This window comes from Trachypithecus francoisi, unplaced genomic scaffold, assembly GCF_009764315.1.
Source record: "Trachypithecus francoisi isolate TF-2019V2 unplaced genomic scaffold, Tfra_2.0 Lachesis_group13, whole genome shotgun sequence".
NCBI classification, from domain to species: domain Eukaryota; kingdom Metazoa; phylum Chordata; class Mammalia; order Primates; family Cercopithecidae; genus Trachypithecus; species Trachypithecus francoisi.
In genome coordinates, this window is record NW_022681458.1 from 65,735,634 (window position 1) to 65,753,310 (window position 17,677).

General features: G+C 34.7%; 1 protein-coding gene across 2 annotated transcripts in view; it reads right to left on the bottom strand.

The window, feature by feature from the left end:
- Positions 1 to 2,834: 2,834 nt before the first annotated feature.
- MTX2 (metaxin 2) overlaps positions 2,835 to 17,677 on the bottom strand; it is a 72,014-nt gene continuing 57,171 nt past the window's right edge. For both annotated transcript variants that reach the window (XM_033231039.1, XM_033231040.1), the window contains 6 exons: positions 16,856 to 16,932; positions 15,368 to 15,460; positions 14,836 to 14,874; positions 14,323 to 14,448; positions 13,180 to 13,256; positions 2,835 to 3,282 (listed from right to left, as the gene is read on the bottom strand). In XM_033231039.1, the coding sequence (XP_033086930.1) occupies positions 3,111 to 3,282; positions 13,180 to 13,256; positions 14,323 to 14,448; positions 14,836 to 14,874; positions 15,368 to 15,460; positions 16,856 to 16,932 (584 nt within the window). In that variant the 3' untranslated portion in view covers positions 2,835 to 3,110. The remainder of the gene's footprint in view (positions 3,283 to 13,179; positions 13,257 to 14,322; positions 14,449 to 14,835; positions 14,875 to 15,367; positions 15,461 to 16,855; positions 16,933 to 17,677) is intronic.

Here is a 17,677-nt window from a genome sequence, read left to right on the forward strand (position 1 = left end):
GAGGCAGGCAGATCACAAGGTCAGGAGTTTGAGACCAGCCTGGCCAATATTGTGACACTCCATCTCTATTAAAAATACAAAAATTAGCCAGGTGCAGTGGTGTGTGCCCGTAGTCTCAGCTACTCACGCGGCTGAGGCAGGAAAATCACTTGAACCCGGGCTGCAGTGAGCTGAGATCATGCCAATATACTCCAGCCTGGGTGACGGAGTGAGACACAGGAAAGAGGAGAGGAGAGGAGAGGGGAGGAAAGGGGAGGGGAGGGAAGGAGAGGAGAGGGGAGGAAAGGGGAGGGGAGGGAAGGGGAGGAGAGGGGAGGAAAGGGGAGGGGAGGGGAGGGGAGGGGAGGAGAGGGAAGAAGAGGAGAGGAGAGGAGAGGAGAGGAGAGAAAAGGAGAGGAGAGAGAAGAGAGGATAAAAAGAAAGAGAAAGAAAAATAAAGAAAAGGATCTTTCGTTTTTATTTAGCATTAACTTAGAAGTCCTACTAACCACAATAAGAAAACAAAAATTTTAAAGATTAAAAAGAAACAAAACTGCTATTATCTAGGGTTTATACCTTTTATCCATGGAAAACTACAAAGGATCCTTAGAAAGATCATTAGAATAAGAGAGCTCAAAAAGATTTTACCAGATGGATTCCATACATGAGAACATTTTTTACAGCAAAAATCTTAAATTTCGATTAAATATCATTTATAATAAATAGAAATGGAGAGAACAGGCACGCAGGAACATAATCAACAAAAGATGGTCAAGAGCTCCATGGAGATAATCATGAAACTTTAATGAAGGACATTAGAAAAAGCCTAAACATGGTAGCATGACACATTTATGGATATAAAGACTTAATTTTGTAAAAATAATGATTCTTTCTAAAACAACCCTGAAATTCAATGTAAATCCAGTATTAGCTCAGGAAAGCTACTAAGAGCACTATTGTCCAAAGACAGTACTCAAAGTTTACATGCGATTTAGACTAAGGCAAACTTAATATATCCTTTACATGGTATAAATCTCTATCTTAAAAAAAAAAAAGCATGGTGATGAGAAGTGAAACTCAGCCAGGCACCATGGCTCATGCCTGTAATCCCAACATGGGCGTGAGCCTTGGGAGGTCAAGGTGGGTGGATCACTTGAGCCCAGGAGTTCCACAACATGGTGCAATCCTGTTGCTACAAAAAAATACAAAAATTAGGCAAGGTGGCCCACCTTGACTCCCAGCTACATGGAGGCTGAGGCAGGAGGATCAACTGAGCCCAGGGGAAGGTCAAGGCTGCAATCAGTCATGAGCATGCCACTGCACACCAGCCTGGGTGACACAGTGAGACCTTGTCTCAAAAAAAAAAAAAAAAAAAACTTAAAAAAAAAAAAGCCAAACTGATGCCATGACTCATGGGTGTGAATTCCAACTCTACCGTTTACCAACTTTATGACCTTGGACAAGGTATTTTTGTGTCTCCATTTCCTCATCTGTAAACTGGGAATAATAATCTTCATGGTGTTTTGTCTTTGTTGTTAAGTTTTTATTTTATAATCATAAACTTAACCATTCAATCTAGCTAGATGTAGAAGGGAATAAGGAAAATATGGAACCCAAAGTACTACAGTGAGAGCGAAAAGATTATGGGATACTGCAAACAAGTGGAGTGGAAGGTTGCTCTCCTGAGCTATAAAAGGAATAGTCTGGTAGTTAACACAAAACTCAAATTTATTAGAGTTGTCCACAGTTGGCAATGGTGATCTTCTTGCTGATCTTGCCATTCTTGGACCCAAAGCATTCCATGGCTTCCATTAGAGTCACACCCTCTCTCTCTCTCACCTTTCCTAAGACCACAGGCCTACCATTTAAGCCTTCAGTCTTGGCACTACAGATAAAAAATTGGAAACCATTTGTGTTGGGTCCAGCATTTGCCATGGGCAAGATGCCAGGACCTGCATGCTTCAGGATGAAGTTCTCATCAGATTTTTCCCCATAGATGGTCATGCCACCAGTGCCATTGTGGCATGAAGTCACCACTCTGCCATATAAACCCTGAAATAATTCTGTGAAAGCTAGAACTCTTAAACCAAATCCTTTCTCTCCAGTGCTCAGGACACAAAAGTTTTCTGCTGTCTTTAGAACTTTGCCTGCAAACAGCCCAAAGGAGACGCGGAGCTCCTACTTGACAGCTATGTGGGAGAACATGGAGCTGATGATGGCTGACAGCAGGCGCCTCCAGATAGTAGCAGTGTCTGCAAAGCCATACTATTTTTATAAGGATTAAATGAGATAAAATTTCCTGGTACATAAAAAGAAAGTATAAAAGTACTATTCTAGACATTTTTAAGAAATCATTTTTTACATCCGTCTCTAGAGCATCCCTGGTTTTATATAACATAAACTATGAGAAAATTTGAAAAGGACACAACATATAATCCTTAATGTTTACATAAAAATTCCTGTTAATACTTATGTGAAAACTATCTTCCCTTCCCCACAAAGGAATAAAAGAGCATTATTAAAATGTTCTTGTCTCAAAAAAATTAGGTTCCTCAACCTTTTCCTTTATCAAATGTAAATCACAGCTGCTCTGATGAAATGTTTTTTAATTAAGTCTCTATATAAAGAACGTTCTTAAATGTCAAATCTGCACCAAGATTACCTTAAAACCATCCATATCTTCTAAGTGCACAATTGTTAAGAACGTTTATTCCCATTATCTGCTTCACCATGTATCTAGCAAGGGAATCTTGGGAGTATGTAACACAAATTATCTGCCTTAGAAAAGACACTGTTTATTCCACATGTGTAAAATTCAGTGAATGACTTTCAGAAAAATCAAAAGACAGTAAATGTAATATCCATACAGTTGTTTAAGCTTTATTTTTATATGCATGCATGTTTCAAGGAAACAAAAATTTCAAGATACAGAATATGACATATCAGATGAAATAATTCAGATTTTAATGTATATACAAATAACAATATAAAGCACATATATAAGATACATTATATAATTTATTTTGAGGTTTCAAAAAGCAGTAATTTGGTTTTAAAATTCTGACATCAATATCCAACATTCAAGTAAAACATCTTTCAAAAGTTAAGACTTCTGAGACTAACACATAACACTATGACAGCCTGCCTTTACCACGATCTTCAAAATAGTGCTGTTCAATTCTCCTACAGAAAGCAAGGAGGTTGCTATAGTTTTTCACCTTCTCCGAAAGTTCATCATTTGTCAACTGTGTGGTAAGAATGGTGTACAGATGGCCAAATACCAGTGCATCAAGTTCAGTAGGCCTAAAAGTAGAAACGGGAGTAACGTGAGTAAGTAGCATTTAACTTTTACAGTAGAAAACACAGTTGGCCCTCTTCACCCACAGGTCCCATATTCGCAGGTTCAACCAACCTCAGATCTAAAATATTTTAAACGATTAGAAATAACAACACAGGCCAAGCATGGTGGCTCATGCCTGTAATCCCAGCACTTTGGGAGGCTGAGGTAGGTGGACTGTTTGAACTCAGGAATTCACAACCAGCCTGAACAACATGGCAAAACCTCATCTCTACAAAAAATACAAAAATTAGCCAGGCATGGTGGTGCTTGGCTATAGTCCTAGCTACTCAGGAGGCTGGGGTGGCAGGATGGCTTACGCCCGAGAGGTGGAGGTTGCAGTGAGCTGAGATCACACTACTGCATATCATTTAGATTGTGTGTACTGGGCACTATAAGTAATCTAGAGATGATTTAAAATATATGGGAGGATGTACATAGATTACAAGCAGACACTGCACCATTTTTTCTTTCTTTCTCGATACATTAAATTTACATAAGCAATTATGCCATTTTATATAAGAGACTTGAACTCTGCAGATTTTAGTATCTGTGCGGGTCCCGGAACAAATGTCCTGTAGATACACGAAAGACCTCCGTGGATATGTTTTTAAAAATAATTTTATTCATCAATTTAAAAGAAAAAAGCCACATAAGAAACAAATTCTACCACAACTTGATATAACTTTACTTGGAGTTTCTGCTATATGAAAAAAAAAATATGACTTGCTAGTTTTGTGACTTGCTTTCTTTAGTAACAACATTTAAGTGTGTTAAAATAATATAGATGTAATGATCATATTCATTTAATTCGTTATTTTTGTCACTAAATAAATACAGCAGATCTCCAATGTGCCAGAAACTATACCAAATGTGAGGCATAAAAACAAGAAAAATACTCTAAGACACGTACATGAAACATAAATTATAAAGTTGTTTTAATAAATACAATTTAAGTATTTTAATAGATGCATAAACAAAGTGCTGTCAAAGCACAAAAGATTTCACTGTGATGACAGGACCAAAAAAATGATACCCAATCACAAATCAACAACAAGATACAACTTTAATTTTACCACTTTTAAAGTAACTTAGATTTCTGAAGGAGATAAAATCGTTAAGGATGGCTTCAACATAAAAATTTCTAGGGTTTTTTTTCTCTTTAATTATATGTTACCAACAACAAAATGAAATCTATCCCACTACTAATGATCTATAAATGAGGCATCACCAATTTACATTACATTAAAATAATTACTAATGCAATATTACTAAAACAAGAAAATGTCATCATAATTATGAGCTAATTATTACTCTGAGTCCCATAGTGATAAAGTTTTTGAGAAAACATGTGCTAGCCTGCATAAACGTGTGTTGCGGGAAGTCAGGGACCCCGAATGGAGGGACCGGCTGAAGCCAGGGCAGAACATAAATTGTGAAGATTTCATGGACATTTGTGGGTTCCCTAAATTAATACTTTTATAATGTCTTACGCCTGCATTTACTGCAATCTCTGAACATAAATTGTGAAGATTTCATGGACACTTATCACTTCCCCAATCAATACCCTTGTCATTTCCTATGCCTGTCTGTACTTTAATCTCTTAATCCTATCATCTTCGTAAGCTGAGGAAGATGTATGTCGCCTCAGGACCCTGTGATGATTGCGTTAACTGCACAAATTGTTTGCAGAACATGTGTGTTTGAACAATATGAAATCTGGGCACCTTGAAAAAAGAACAAGATAACAGCAATGTTCAGGGAATAAGGGAGATAAGACTTTGGACTCTGACTGCCGTTGAGCCAGACGGAACAGAGCCACATTTCTCTTCTTTCAAAGGCAATCAGGAGAAATAATCACTGAATTATTTTTCTCAGCAAGGAACATCCCTGAAAAAGAGAATGCATCCTGAGGGTAGGCCTATAAATGGCCCCCTGGGGGCGGCCGTCTTCTACGTCTTCTACGGTGGAAGCCGCAGGGATGAAATAAGCCCTAGTCTCCTGTAGCGCTCCCAGGCTTATTAGAAAGAGGAAATTCCCACCTAATAAATGTTGGTCAGACAGGTTGTCTGCTCTCAAACCCCGTCTCCTGATAAGATGTTATCAATGACAATGCATGAGGAAACTTCATTAGCAATTTTAATTTTGCCCCATCCTGTGGTCCTGTGATCTGGCCCTGCCTCCATTTGCTTTGTGGTATTTTATTACCTTGTGAAACATGTGATCTCTGTGACCCACACCCTATTCATGCACTCCCTCCCCTTTTGAAAATTGCTAATAAAAACTTGGTTTTACTGCTCAGGGAGCATCACGAACCTGCCAACATGTGATATCTCCCCCCGACACTCAGCTTTAAAATTTCTCTCTCTTGTATTCTTTCCCTTTATTTCTTAGACCAGCTGACACGCTTAGGGAAATAGAAAAGAACCCACGTTAAATATCAGGGGTGGAGTTTCCCCCAATAAACGTGAAAATATGTTGCAGTAATCTGGTTTGGCAGAATAAATTTGGGGGTTGGTAAAAATCTAAATTTGAACCCCAATACTGTCACTAGCTATGTGGCCTTGATTCCTATTGATAAGTAATATCCTAGAGATGCACAGCTTTAAATACCATCTTGATGCCACTGACTCCTAAATATTTATTTCTGGTCTTAATATCTCCCCTGAGCTCTGGATTCATACATTCAAATGCCTACATAACATTTCCACTTCAATGTGGAATATCTGTGGAGGAGGATGTGGAGCATCTTGACTAAGATGTGTAGCATATTTTGTTTTCTCAATAGCAGTAATTTACAGTATCTCAAACCTGCTTGTCCCCCAAACTTCCCAAAATAAAGGCACCACTATCCAACCAGCTGTTCAGGCCAAAAATCTAGGGGCTACTCTTGAGTCCTTTCTTTCACCCTCCTATATCCATTAGCAAGTCTGGTGAGACACTACCTCCAAAATATGCCCTGAATGCCACCACTTACTTATTCATTATGAACTCACAGTGTAACCTACCATCATCTGTCACCTAAACCACTGAGATAGCCTCCTAAAGTGTCTTACTGCTTCTACTCATTCTCCATACCATAGTCAGAATGACTAATGTCAGCAGATCATACGAACTCCAAGTACAAAATATTCAAATGGATTTCCGTTCTACTTATACTAAAATGCCAAACTCCTTACACTAAGCACACAGAGCCTTGATAATCTGGCCTCTGCCTACCTCTTTAGCCTCATATCCTACCATTCATAGCACACAACCCAAACTGGCCTTGCTTCTTGCATTTGAACGTAACAAACTCAAGCCAATTAGGGAGCCTTGACTACAACTATTCCTGCTGCCTAAAATACTCTTCCTCTGACTTCACACTGGCTCCTTATTTTTTAGAATAAGGTTTAAATGGCACATCTTAAAGTCTCCTCAGACCACCCAAACTTAAGTGGACATGTAGTCACTCCTTATCATGTGGTCCTTTTATAATGCTACATTTGGTAATTAATACCATATAATTTTTTTTTTCTTATTGTGCATCTCCTCTACCAGAAAGTCCTATAGAGAAAGGACCTCACCTGCTTGGTTCCTGCTGTATCCCCAATACCTAGAACAATTCCTTGCACAAAGCAGGTCCTCAATAAATTTGTGCTGAATGAACCAATAAAAAGGTGACACACTTCTCATACCATATTATAACTGTGTTCACTTAACTGTTTCCCTCACTACACTCCAAGCTATTTAAAGGCAATGATGCATGTATGTTTATATTCCCAGTTCTTAGCACAGTGTCTAAGGAACTGAAATAGCACTTGCTGAATAAATACATGAATTATAAAAGAAAGCATCTTAAGATGTGTGGAATATTTTATTTTCTCAATAGCAGTAACTTACATTCTTTGAAAGCCTTCCACTCTTTTGACACATTCATGAAGTGTTAATCAAAGTCAAATGTACAATCTGTGGCCATGTTTAAATGGGTAGCCAACAGTACAGTTTTTTAAAAAATATATCTCAAGGTCCTTAGACTCAACAGTACCATCATCTTACCAGCACAGGGATGAATCAATAATGAATAGATCCCTGCAAAAAACCAAGGGTGTAGAGTGGATAAATGTGGAGCTGAGCTGAGGCACTTGGTGAGAATAATACAAACACCAACTCTTCCACATCCCTAAACATATTTCTTAAGAGGTACATCTTATCTTACCAATTTAGAACTTATTTTCCTAATCCTTGTTTAGTGACAGCTACCCTATGCTTCTTGTACTAGAGCCTAAAAAAGGTGAATATATTCCCTGATGCAAATTCCAGTAATATAGATGGGCACCCTTTATCAATAAATAAACGCTCTGAAAGAGTTCAACTATCAATGTATGCTCAAATGACAGTGCTCCAGAAGTACTCCTGAAGTGGCCACAATGTTATTTGCTGCAAATATATATCCACATAACTCCAGAGGTACTGAATTATATATGGGCATGAGCATATAAAAATTGATCTGATTTCACATAAAGATAGCAACTTTTTGGCAAGTTACTTTAGAAAATGGCCATACTGCCCGAGGTAATTTATAGATTCAATGCCATCCTCATTAAGCTACCAATGACTTTCTTCACAGAATTGGAAAAAACTGCTTTAAAGTTCATATGGAACCAAAAAAGACCCTGCATTGTCAAGACAATCTTAAGCAAAAAGAACAAACCTGGAGGCATCATGCTACCTGACTTCAAACTATACTACAAGGCTACAGTAACCAAAACAGCATGGTACTGGTACCAAACAGAGATATACACCAATGGAACAGAACAGAGGCCTCAGAAATAATACTACACATCTACAGTCATCTGATCTTTGACAAACCTGACAAAAACAAGAAATAGGGAAAAGATTCCCTATTTAATAAATGGTGCTGGGAAAACTGGGTAGCCATAAGTAGAAAGCTGAAACTGGATCCTTTCCTTACTCCTTATACGAAAATTAATTCAAGATGGATTAGAGACTTAAATGTTAGACCTAAAACCATAAAAACCCTAAAAGAAAACCTAGGTAGTACCATTCAGGACACAGGCATGGGCAAGGACTTCATGTCTAAAACACCAAAAGCAATGGCAACAAAAGTCAAAATTGACAAATGGGATCTAATTAAACTAAAGAGCTTCTGCACAGCAAAAGAAACTACCATCAGAGTGAACAGGCAACCTACAGAATTTTTGCAATCTACTCATCTGACAAAGGGATAATAACCAGGAGAAAATTTTTGCAATCTACTCATCTGACAAAGGGATAATAACCAGAACCTACAAAGAACTCAAACAACCCCATCAAAAAGTGGGCAAAGGATATGAACAGATACTTCTCATTCATACAGCCAACAGACACACGAAAAAATGCTCATCATCACTCGCCATCAGAGAAATGCAAATCAAAACCACAATGAGATACCATCTCACACCAGTTAGAATGGCAATCATTAAAAATCAGGAAATAACAGGTGCTGGAGAGCATGTGGAGAAATAGGAACACTTTTACACTGTTGGTGGGACTGTAAACTAGTTAACCATTGTGGAAAACAGTGTGGCGATTCCTCAAGGATCTAGAACTAGAAATACCATTTGACCCAGCCATCCCATTACTGGGGATATACCCAAAGGATTGTAAGTCATGCTGCCATAAAGACACATGCACACATATGTTTATTGTGGCACTATTCACAATAGCAAAGACTTGGAATCAACCCAAATGTCCACCAGTGACAGGCTGGATTAAGAAAATGTGGCATATACACATTATGGAATACTATGCAGCCATAAAAAAGGATGAGTTCATGTCCTTTGTGGAGACATGGATGCAGCTGGAAACCATCATTCTCAGCAAACTATTGCAAGAACAGAAAACCAAATACCATATGTTCTCACTCATAGGTGGGAAATGAACAATGAGATCACCTGGACACAGGAAGGGGAACATCACACACCGGGTCCATTGCGAGGAGCAGGTAGGGGGGAGAGATAGCATTAGGAGATATACCTAATGTAAATGACGAGTTGATGGGTGCAGCACACCAACATGGCACATGTATACATATGTAACAAACCTGCATATTGTGCACATGTACCCTAGAACTTAAAGTATAATAATAATAATAAAAAAGAATATCAACAAAAGTATAACTCAATAGATTAAACCAAAGCACATATAGTTGTGTGTTACTTAACAGGAATACATTCTGAGAAATGCACTGTTCGGCAATTTTCTTGCTGTGTGAACATCACAGAGTCTACTCACACAAACCTAGATGGTGCTATACACCTAGACTATATGGTACAGCCTATTGCTCCTAGGCTACAAACCTGTACAGAACATCGCCATACTGAATACTGCAGGCAACTGTAACACAATGATAACGTGTATTTATGGTACACAAATACTTGTGTATTTAAACATATCCAAACATATGAAAGGTATAGTAAAATAGAAAAGGTATAGTAAAAATATATTACAATCTTAAGGGACCATCTTCATATATTTGGTCCATGACAGACTGAAAGGTTGCTATACAGGGCATAACTGTATATATCCACAAACACTTAACCTTTAAAGCATATTTTTTGTAATTTTTCCAAATTTGAGCAACTCCTTATACTGACTCTGACATATATAAATTACTGATTCCAACAAGTCTTTCTTTTTAAAAAGTACAATTAATATTTTAGTTGATAGGTGACAGTTATACAACTATATGCCTATGTTAAAATTCATAGAACTACACACATAAAAGTGCCAATTTTACTAGATGTAAATTACACATCAATAAACATGACTTAATAAAAAGAGAAGTAACAAATTCAGAAAAATATTTCCAACTCACATGGAAGACAAGAACAGAAAAAATTTTATCCAGTATTTCTGCTGAACTGTTTAATCAAGTCAAGATCTTCATATATCTCCAATTTTAATTATCTTGCTATATCATGTGAAAACGTTAACTTTCCACCATTCTGCTTACCAAATAGTTTGTGATTATAATTCAAATACAGATAGCAATTCCCCACCTGTGAGCTCTAAGATGTTTCATATATTATTGGATTTATCTTTATAGACTTTTTATTAGAAAAATATTCCAGGGTGACAAATATATTTTTAAGGTCCTAAGAAATTTGATGCCTTCTTATATTATTATTCTTTCCACATTCATGTTAGTTATCTACTGTTTTTTCATTTGAATATCAAAATAAAAACAGTAAAATTCAACATTTTCCTAACATTTTCCATTTAAGATTTTTCTGGCATTCATCTTTTTTGCTTTGCTTATTCATTATTTCACATTTATTTGTGATACCTTCAAGGTATCATCTAGTTTCAAAAGCATTAATTTTGTCTGGGTGTTTCCTAATTGTTCTTTCCCATTATTAACTTTTCATCTCTTTAAAGTACTAGAAATGATCTACATATCTTTTCTTTACATCCCAAACACTTATCTTTAGGGCTGTCACTCAAGTTTTGTAAATCAAGCCCCTTGCTTTTTGGCCTCTTTTCCCAATTACTATTCTTTCTGTAAGATCTCTCTTAACTACCCTTTTCCTTTTCTCTCATCAAGTACAGGTATTTGGTTTCTTTCATGAGTCCTCCCAACATCCCCAGTACTTCAGCTAGAAGGAAAGTTAATTCTAATTTTAGGGGATTAATTCTAATTGTAGGGGGTTAATTCTAATTTTAGGACTGGAGTATACATAGAGAAATTAGAGTAACTTAGAGATATGTCAGAGCCAAGAATAGAATTCAGACCCTCTGTCTTGCAGTATATATGTATCCTGACTTAAGCCACAGCTCTATTCAGCATAGTATCTCACAAAATAATAACTCCTGCTACAGACAAAGGAATGAGAAAAATGTAGGCACAGAAAGTGAAATACCAGTTACTTTTTTCTAAATGTACTTTATTTGCATTTTAATATTAATTAAATGATTGAATAAAATTAAAAATTAAATCTCTTCTATCTTTAATCTTATTTTTAGGGAAAATGTTTATTTAAGTATCATGTAAAGGAAAATTATGTCAAAACTGTACATCATAGCATCAGTTAAATAGTTTCTCAAAAGCAAGCCTTTGGTGTTTGAACTGTTGTAAGTTAGAAGTTTTCATCACAAGATTAAATGTAATTGTGCCCTTATGAAGAAAAATGATATCTTGATGTTTCCACTGAGTCACATGCCAAACTCTGGTTACTAACACAATGACAATGAGTTTAACTGAGAAGAAAAGTAAGTTAGATCTATTCTCCTGGCCTCCTCTAAACACAGAGTGCATAACAAAACTAAAATAGAATAATGTATTTCAATAAAACACACCCCTTCTGAGCTTTTCAATTCCTAAGAATTCCTGTGTCAGAAAGAAAAGAAACCACGTAATACTGACATTTGGATACATTTCTCTTGTGCTAGCGACTGAAAAATAGAATCTGCATTGCAAATATCACTAGAAATAGGAACAGAGTCCTAGAAGCTTTACCTATTAGAATTTCACAGTTTGAATTCTGTGACTTTTCTGCTTCAAAGAGCAACAGACCCTAGATTTTATTTTAATATCAATTATATATAATATATATTACTTGTGTTATAGATTAATATAACTTAAATTTCCAAACTATCATCATAGTCATTTTTACTACAAATGTTATCTTTACCCAAATATGTTTGATATGGTTATAGAAGAGGAATGCTTATGATGATATAACACATAATAGCAAACAAAGCCTTTTAGAAATTATTAATCTAAAAATCAAATAATTTTTATTAAAATGCCAAGAAAAGGTTAGACTTTCTAGGGAAAGTCCTAAGATTAAAATGCTTTAAGCCCATCTTACACTGGATCACAGGACAGCTGATTTTGATATATTAAAATTATAATTTTTTAACAAAGGAAAATTCATTCTTTGCCTTCATTAGATTCTTTTCAAAACTGCAAAAGTAAATCTGTCAATGAAACATTATTCAACTTACATACATACACATATATTTAACCTACATCCTTTATATTAATGTCTGTGTTTTACAAATATTTTCATTAACATTTAAAAGATAAGTCCATAATATTGCTTGTCCATCAAACAATATTTTTTAATATTTAGTTTTATTGACTCTTCTAGTCCTCCAGGTATCATTCTACACAGAAAACTATAGTTACATTAATAGTAATTTACTTTTCTTCATGTTTAATAGTACTTTACAAGTTTAGAATTTTGTTAAGATTTTGTAGTTCCATATATAGCACCTTGAACTACCTCATTAAAACCTTATCATACAATGATTGATTTACATGACTGTCTTTAAGAGAAATTCTTTTTGTTTTTTTTTCTTTTTTTTGAGACGGAGTCTCGCTTTGTCGCCCAGGCTGGGGTGCAGTGGCCGGATCTCAGCTCACTGCAAGCTCCGCCTCCCGGGTTTACACCATTCTCCTGTCTCAGCCTCCCGAGTAGCTGGGACTACAAGGCACCTGCCACCTCGCCCGGCTAGTTTTTTGTATTTTTTAGTAGAGACGGGATTTCACCGTGCACCGTGTTAGCCAGGATGGTCTCGATCTCCTGACCTTGTGATCCGCCCTTCTCGGCCTCCCAAAGTGCTGGGATTACAGGCTTGAGCCACTGCACCCAGCCTGAGAAATTCTTAATGATATGGACCATATTTTAGAAATCTTGATCTCCTAGAGCCTAGCACACACTGTGCCTGAGAGTAAAGTGTCACAAAAATATTTTGAGTACAAAAATTATAAAAATAGCTAAATCTCTTCTTGAAAAAACAATTCTTTTATGAAAAAAAGAAATCTGCAACCTAACAGTACAGAAAATTAACTTTAAAAAAGTAAAATTTCTTACTGCTTATTGAAGAAATATGGTTGTGTTCCCAGTCTTTGAGAGAGAGCTTGACAGCATTGGTCTACATCCTCTAAGACCTAACACAGGCAATGAACCCCAAAGAAAAGTATATCAATTAGCAAAACAATAAAAAGTATCTAAAACATAACTTGTATCACAGTTTATAACAAAAACATAAATTTAGGTTAACCTTTTATAATATATTTTAATAAGACTATAGACCACATACATACATAATACTTTCTATATAAGAAATAGGAAGAAAATTTCAGTGAATTTCCTTCAAACTACAAGTACATTTAAGTTACTTATAAGGATTTTGTCAAGAACAAAAGTGTCTTCCTGAATCCACATATTCAAATGGCTTTGCATATACTGAAAAATCTGCTTAATAAAGGTAACACCATTGACCCACCATGAGTAAAAGCAATTGAGTTGTTTTCCCACTAGTGGAGACAGATTTTTGTTTATTCTATCCCTATTCATTTACTGAAACCCCCTTGTGGCCAATGGCACACATCAGTGAGATGGCTGGCTAGTATTAAGGGTAGCCTTGGAAAAGACAGGCATTAATTAACTTAATGATGCTTGTGGACAAGATTAAGTATTTTTAAGTTTTGCTACTTTAGCAGCAAAAATACAGACAGATAGATAGATAGATGCAGATAGATATAGATATATTAAGTACTGTGTTTAACAGGGCTTTTTTTTTTTTAAAGCCCGATGCTGCAGATCTATATTTAGTTACATAAAAGGTACCCACATGTATTGCTCAAAAAAAAAAAAAAAAGCCCTCAGGTTATACAGTAGCAGGCATAATGATCCCATTTGAGAGAATGTTACTAAGAAACATCTAGAAGAAGGCTCTCCAAATAGTTAAGGGTGGCAATTTCTAGGTGATGAGATTTCAGGCAAGTTTCACTGCTTTTTTACACATATCTGCATTGTATTGTTTGCTTTACATTAAGCACGTATGAATTTTTAGAAATAAAATTACTTCATGTTAGTGAAAATAACAGCAAATGGTTTTCTTGCAAATCTTATATTATAAAAAAAAATTCTTTTTAAAAGAATACCAATATGAAGAATGATTTTTTTAATCCACAAAAGTTGAGGGTTTTGTCAATTTCAACCTGAACTGACCTGGTCCAGAGTCTTCTTTCCCCATCCAATAGCTTTCATCTTACGCTTGACTTCCCACTGTTTCTGATAGGCCAAAATATGATTCAGAGGCCAAGGGTAAGGAGATCCATACCTAGCGTGAGTGATCTAAAGCAAAAAGATTTTGTAAAAAAGGTGATCCTCCCTAAAAACAATGCCCATTTTTACAAATAGAATTCTAAAAGAAACATATTTTCAAAGAACATAAATAGAGCAATCTGAAAAAAATACACAGCCTGCAATCTAAAAAATTAAAATTTTAAGCCATTCTCTTTAAAAATATATAAACTTTTATGTACTTTGCAATCCGTTATATCAAACAATGACACACAGCTTCCCTAAAATGTATGTGCAAGCAAAATTAAAGTAAGTGAAAAACTATATCACTAATGGTATAAACCACAATGTTTCATTTATGAGCAGGGACTTGCGATTCTGAGCAAAAGTGTTTTCTCATTAAATTTTAATTAAGATAAATGTTACAGAACCACTCACCTCTCCTACTGTAGCTTCATCACACCACTGAAGATACAGCTAGGAACAAAAGAACAGTCACTAGACTTTAGGATACCAAAGAGGAAAAGGATAAAGAAAGTAATTTTTTGCCAAGGCAATTTTTTATAAGCTAATTTCATAAGTCACATACATAGGGGTTTGTTTTCCTTAGCTGCTATTCAGAATTATTAAATGTAATGATGGTACGATATAAAAATATTTTTTGTTCACACAATACGTGTCTAAATACCATTAAAGTGTTTTACAGATATTATTTAAGTAAATTTCAAAAGGCCAAAGTAAAATAATGAGTAGGCAAGAATCACCCCTTTTTATAAACACAAAAAGTAGAACTGAAAATGTCAGGTAACTTGTTCAAAGGTAACAATCAAATAATTTAGGTAGCCATCTCAGCTCTAGAATTACTTGACTATTTTCCCATTTCTCAATAACTTTAACCCATTAGAAAGATTATATTTTATGAGAATGAGAGAAAAAGCTTATTTTCAAGCCATATCATCTAGTATTTTACCTCTGCAGTCAACAGCATATTGTTGACTAATTCCATGTAAGCTTTCATTTCTGCTTTTTGGACTTCACCCAGCCCATCACTAAGAGAATGGCCCTAAAGGGAATTTAAAAAAATTTAAAAGACCATCATATTAAATATACAAAAACTTTCAGTTATCTTACTAACAAATAATATAACATGCAACTATACAATGAATTAAACTTCCAAAATGCCCCCTAAAATTTTATATAAAAGCATATTTAATACTCTGCTATCACTACAAAATATTAGTATGTACTTATTTGTCATTATACAAATGTATCTTTCAATAGAGAAAATTACATTATCAACTACTTCGCAAAAGAAGAAAACAGAATGGTCAGCAAACCTTGTTTAAGAGATTAATTAACCTTATTAGAAATAAAGGAAATACCAAAAGACTGACATGTGCTGTTTATAAAGTGGTCAAAGATGAAAAAAATACTGTTAGTAAAGATATGGGGAAAAAATTTCACTCATTTTAAAATTCTAGTACACTGTAGTAAACTAGGAGATACATAAAATAGTATAATCGTTAGTTCAATCTGGCAATCTATTACAAGATTTAAAAAGCACATAACCTATGACATCCTAATACCACTCTTAGGAATTTATTCTAAAGTAACAATACCACTCTTAGGAATTTATACAAAGATGTACATACAAGAAAATTTATCTTAGTACTCTATACAAACAAAAAATTGGCCATGACCTAAATGCCCATCAATAAACTTGAGTAAATAAAATTCTAATTTATCTAATATGGGGGGGGGGGGGGTGTTAAAGAAAAAAAAAAAAAATATATATATATATATATATCCAATACAGTAGACTACTATACACCAATGTGAAAGGATGATATATATCTACAGCTATTAATATGGAAGAATTTCCAAACATATTTATGATTTTAAAAGGTATGTTGCAAAATAATACATACTACTATGATCCAGGTTTTTCTATATATGCAAAAAGAAAAGTCTGGAATGATTTTTCAGAAGCACTAATGGGAGTTGTTCCTTAATAACTATTAAAATCTAAACTGAATAAATGAAAAGCAGCATCATTCAAATGGATAAATACATTCAACTTTGAACATCTCCTGTATCTCCCTTTTCAAAGGTCAGCCAGATACTTCAAAACCTAATAGTTTTTCATTTCTGACCACAGTTCTCATAAGCATAAGTTAGAAAATTATCTACCATTTTGTAAAGATCAAACCATCTCTTTTGACTAGATACTAAAATTACATACCTTTAATAAATTTGACATTAATAAAGAAAAATAAAGCTACCTGTTTTGCCATTATATCATGAAAAAATACTAACTTACGCTTCAGAAATATTTTCCAGTAGTTTGCATTGGCATTTTATAAAACTAGGTTGAAATCAATGTAAATGTTAAGACACATTAAAAAATGATGAATGACTTAGTAACTGTGATCAAATACATTTAATATATTTTTATTACCTTGGCTTTAACAAATTGGACTATTGGACCAAGTTCTGATACTACTTGATTTCCCACATGAATAAAAGGTACTTTACCTGTTGAGAGAAAAAAAAGTATTTATAAAAATTCTTCCAGTATGTTAAAGTTTGTGATAATTAAAGAAAAATTAACACAAAACTCAGATATTTATAAATAGGGATTTCATAAAACTGTAACTTCTGAAAATTTTTGTCAGATGTGTATATTAAATTCTGTAAGTTTTTAAACTGATTACTAACCAACTTTAGAAAAAAAGAACAGGTAAATTCATTTCTAGAGTTCTCACTTACATATAACAGATCACATAACATTCTCTTTTCAGAGCCAACACGAACATACCACCATACAGCAGCAAACACTAATTATCCAAATTACATGAACCAAGCCAGGACATTGGTACATGACCACTGATATATTTCAAAGAAATTTAGCTAAGCTTTCTTTTGAGAGTACAGTGAATCAATCTATATTGTAAACTACATTTAAAAAATCTTTTTACATCTTTTATGTCTCTGATACCGAGATCAACATTTTAAGCAGGTAATTGTACAGTAATCTCTTTGACTCAAAACAGCAAGAATTAAAAGAATTAACAATCTTTGAAGGCATGCTAGTTGGTGTGTTGTAATACAGAGTAATGTTCCCAACATGTGGGAAAAAATGATAGTATGTTTATAAAAACTAGCTTCTATAGACAAATATCACATTAAAAAAGAAATATTTCACTTTAACAAATACTAATACTTGATGGAATTATTAGAGATGAGAGAATAAAATAATCTCCCAATAGCAAGAAGGGTC